This window comes from Brachyhypopomus gauderio, chromosome 10 (assembly GCF_052324685.1).
Source record: "Brachyhypopomus gauderio isolate BG-103 chromosome 10, BGAUD_0.2, whole genome shotgun sequence".
NCBI lineage: Eukaryota > Metazoa > Chordata > Actinopteri > Gymnotiformes > Hypopomidae > Brachyhypopomus > Brachyhypopomus gauderio.
Window position 1 is genome coordinate 25224951 of NC_135220.1, and position 4729 is coordinate 25229679.

Genomic DNA, 4729 nt, shown 5'->3' on the forward strand with positions numbered 1-4729 from the left:
AGGAGTGACGTGTTCTTTTACTTCCAGTGACGTATGTAGGGTTTGTTCTTACACCACCTTATAAAAGTATACAATGAGGTTTCATTCCCCTACTAGAGGATATAGACTGTACATGTTCACCCCTACTAGAGGATATAGACAGTACATTTACCCCTAGTGAGGACTTTAAAGGATGAAGGTCTGTGAAGTTGCCCAGGGAACCTCGCAGTCCTGGAACTGAAAGGTCACACATTCCTCTCAGTGGAGCCAGAGGAGCCAGCAGCTGAGAGACAGTGATAGAGTGAGTGAGTGAGTGTGTGTGTGTGAGTGAGAGAGAGAGAGAGAGAGAGAGCTTTAGCAGAATGGCACACACAAATTAGCTTTCTTTTTCCTTTCTGCTCAACTTTAGGCGACTGCTATCCTAAATCTTTTGATATACTTCGATGAGCAAATAATTGTTCAATTCATTTCAGTGTTATTAGAAACACAGCAGTCAAGAATGTGTAGAATGGAAGAGAAAGTGTGACAAATATAACTGCTGTGTGACAAAATACATTTTAGGGTACACAGATCCAAACTCACTCTTGGGGCCTTCAGTCCCTCTGGTTCCTTCTTTTTTTTCTCCTTCTTCTCTTTCTTCTTCTTCTTCTTCTCCTTGTTCTTTCTGGTTCCTGTGGAGGCGGAGCCTGAGATGGCAGAGGCAGTCCGGCCGTGGTGAGCACGCTCCCGCTCCTGGGCCACTAGTTGGCGGTAGTGCTCATCACAGGGATGGTCCCAGGTGGACTGGCCCGTGGAGAAGTTGAAGTAATAAACTTCTCCAGTCACATCCTGACTGGAGTAGGAAAGGGAGACAAGCTCATCAGATAAACACACATAAAAACACATGACATGTAGACAAGCCTAGGTTCTCCAGCACAGGACTGTCCACAAAGGTGTCAACAGGACAACATCTGAAACACTGAGTGGTGCTCTTGGTCTCATTGCTCAGATTAATAGTGCCAGAAGGCAAGTCTACAAGCAAATCTGCTGCATAGAGTGATGAAATATTAATTATATACTTTGCAATTGTTAGTTTCGGGGACAACTAACATTAAATATCTCCTGGATCTTGTCTTTGTGTGTTTTATCTATAAAGGTACTGACTCATATAAATACACCACTGTTACACCTGACAATAAGGTTATAACATACTTTCCCCCAAACCATTTGAATACAGAATCCAAAAATGATTTCATATGTTAAAATGTGTCTGATCTTTCATGTCACATCAAACTCCCCAACTTCAAAAACAATCCTCTTCTGCCTGTTATATTTTCTCTTGCCCAATCTTATTTCCCAGTCAAATTATTCAGTCTTCTCCAGACTTGCACTTCCATGGTCTTTAAAAAAAAAGTTGGGCTGTCTAATTTGCTCATCTAATCACCTAGGTCATAAGTGATTTAATGCCCACTTCTTGCAAGCTTCCAGAGAGTCCGTGTGACATTATGACACTCACAATAAAGTCCTGATGCATCCTACTTTTATAAATGGTACTTAAAATTATAACTGAGTTATAGGGGACAAAGGGCCTTGGTACGTCAGGTAATCAAGAACCTGAATGAACGAGCCAGCATGAATGAGACGTAGAGTTCTTGGAATGGAAGCCATTCCTCAATTAAGGGCACATTAGAGTATGCTTGGATTTTTCTAAAAGGAACCAACACTCACACCAACGCTCACTGCTCTGTGTGTAAGGATAAGAAAACTGTTTCATTATGGGTGACTGTATGAGAATGAGCTTGTCCTACCAGGGTTTCCATTCAGGAGGTAGTGGGGCTACAGCCACCTCTCTGGCCAGCCATAGGAGCTCTGGCTCCCTCTCAGGGTCAATGCCAATTTGTCTGGCAAAATCATGGATATCTGAGGAGCAATACAGATAAGAAGAATATACCGACAAGAAGTATGATATTTTCAAATCAAGACAAAATCCCACAAATTCAAATATTTAAGTCCATAATGCATGGAGATTGATTCTATGTTATAAAGTGTAGCTATAGCTTGGACGAACATACAGGAGTCCAAACTGGAACTGTGTTGTTAATATTATAATTTTTATATATTATAATATTATTATATATTATTAAGTTATTATGTCAGTGTTATAATTTAGTTTTTAAATGATGGAACTGTTGTAGCTTGTAGACTTTATCAATGGTGGATATTAAATTATACCATTTCAGTAACATATATTAAAGTTCAGGGCCGGAGTGGGCCACTTTTTCAGCCCGGGAGTTTCATGCCCAAATCCGGCCCAAAATTATTTTTCCATCCCAATCGGCCCAAACTAGAGATTGACATGAGCCGGCCCATCGAGAATCCTCCGGAATCTCCCGATTAGCCACTCCGGCTCTGGTAAAGTTTTATCCGGGGTCCTAAACTGTAACAGGTAGTATGCGACAGCTAATGTACCTTGTTCAGATGGGATATAATTCTCATCGCAATCCTCTTCCAGGATCAACTGCTCTCCAACTGGTCCCCGAAGGGCATCTGCTGTCATGTTGAATGAACATTAAGAAAAAGATTATGTACTATACGAATAACAGTGCAGTAGACAGATCACCTCGCCATATTGTCTCTAAACTCTCCGTGGTACCGTTCGCTAGGCTAACCTAACTAACTAGCCGATAATAGAATTCCATAGCAATAATAGCGTCCATAGCAACCGTAGCATTCCACACAAAGCAACGTTATACCCAAAATACCCAAATACCCACCAGCAGGCTGGAGGTTGACTGGATCCATCTGTTTCAGGACCTCGCCTTGAACATGGGGCTGAGCAAGGTGTCTCTGCCTCTCCATGTCAGGGCCTAAATGCAAAACACCAACCCAGGGCACAGAGGAATGTGTACTGTTAAGATCATCAGGTCTATAAGAAGGGCTACAGTGCCTTTTGAATTCATTACAATGTTGAAGAATATGTCATGTCATATTTTCTGATAAAACTGATGTTTTACTGGTCAGGTCATGTGCAGAAAGCTGATGGTTCTGCACCTCTGCCAGACCTTACAAACAAATGTAATAAATGTTTTTTTTCTACTTCATCATGCATGGTTATTTGGTTTGTTGAATACGCATGTAATCTTCAGTGTTACACAGTACCAGTGTGGACTGGTCCTTCTACAGGGATGTTAACATGGCCGACATCTGAGGGTCCCGCCGTCCTTCTGTGAGGGAAGGGTGCTGGTCCACAGGGATCCGTGTGGATCACTGTCGCTTGGGGGTTGTAGGGCACACCTGAAAATCCCACAGCAGGTAAAGTGAAACCCAGCACGCCTCCCAGTGAGGCTCAAATGCCTTGTACGTGTTTCCCAATGAACAAGTGATTATAACAAGGGCTATGGTGCCATGTGATGTCATTAGAATGTGGGGAGAATCCCTAAGAATTTGTGATGTCATGTTAGAAATCTGTTTCTTTTTAAAAGTGTTTATTTTTATTTGCTTTTTCCATGGCCACATGGACAATGTTAAGATTTATGAAAATTGTGCTGAGTCAAAGAAATCAAAGAAATAACCCATGCTCCATTAATTATATTATCATGTACACATGAAATACAGAGCTTGACAGTCATCAGTAGAATAAATATACATGTTATTTTTCTGAACCTTAGAAACCTACTATATAAATGTGTATATTTAACTTTTAATTATTATGAATAAGCCTATGGAATCCATACTCATAATAACTAATATACTGTCTTACATAGAAGTATAAAATTATGTACAGTATATGAAAATGTATTTTTCTCACCATGAGTGGTAAAACCTGGTGTGTCTATGAAGTGGTTCTCTTCCTGCCTAGGCCTAGGCTGGTCGGTTCTCCTAGAGTAAAAACTCATTCTCCACCTGAAAAATAGAAAGAATAGAAAGAGAGAAAGATCTAGAAAAAATAGAGAGATTTGTTAGTTTTGTATTGATAGTAATCCACAGAGCAAAATGTCTTGCGACTTGTTCTGAGCTTTTCAGCATCAAAACTGAATCCAAACATTCCACCTTCCCAACCAAACATTCTAATCCAAACGTTCCAAAGTTGAGTAGCAAGTCATATCACAATTTCCTATTTTTTAAAACCAAAACACCAAATCAGCCAGGCTGCTACAATAACCTGATGCAGCCTGGCTTGTACCCAAAGGGTTCATACCAGAGACCGTATATATATCAGTAGCGAACCGTGACCATTAAAAGTGGGCCCGCTCCCCCACCCCCCTTTCCTAATTAACTGCAATAAATAAAAAATAAAAAAACTGAGACAGTACAGCTTTAGAAACGCAATAAACAATAATATATGTACTAGATAACTTTTTAAGCAAAATAAGGTTCCAACAAAATAAGGTCCACAACTCCTTGTTCGTCCTTGTAAACAACGCGCACGTCAGCTAACGTCAGCTAGCGTCACCACAGCGGGCGGAAATTATCATACAGTTAAGCCCGCCCACTAAGAGGGAAGATATGATTGGTCAATTTTACTGTCATTTGAAACTGTTTGGCGTAGGGATGTTACTATATTTCCGGTTGGTATATCCGGTTGGAGTTACCGAAGTTTACCGTCAACGATGTGCGTCGTATTGTCCGAGCATCAAGTACAACGCCACAGAGTAAACTTGAAAAGGGTTTCAAGTTCTACGTTTCATCCTACCTCTGAAATTTTGAAGGTAAGTGGCTGACGCTAGTTAGCTAGCTAGCCTGAGGTGGCAGTCTAATGAAGTGATGTTGT

At 40.8% G+C, this 4729-nt stretch overlaps 1 protein-coding gene across 1 annotated transcript; it reads right to left on the reverse strand.

Moving 5' to 3' along the window:
* Window positions 1–384: 384 nt before the first annotated feature.
* Window positions 385–4387, reverse strand: LOC143526224 (uncharacterized). The gene is made up of 7 exons (XM_077020869.1): window positions 3767–4387; window positions 3118–3252; window positions 2733–2825; window positions 2428–2508; window positions 1767–1878; window positions 562–811; window positions 385–417 (listed from the first exon to the last, which is right to left on the reverse strand). Exons 1-7 carry the CDS (start codon window positions 3852–3854, stop codon window positions 385–387), a joined length of 792 nt encoding a protein of 263 aa, XP_076876984.1. The 5' UTR covers window positions 3855–4387.
* Between the last annotated feature and the right edge of the window lie 342 nt (window positions 4388–4729).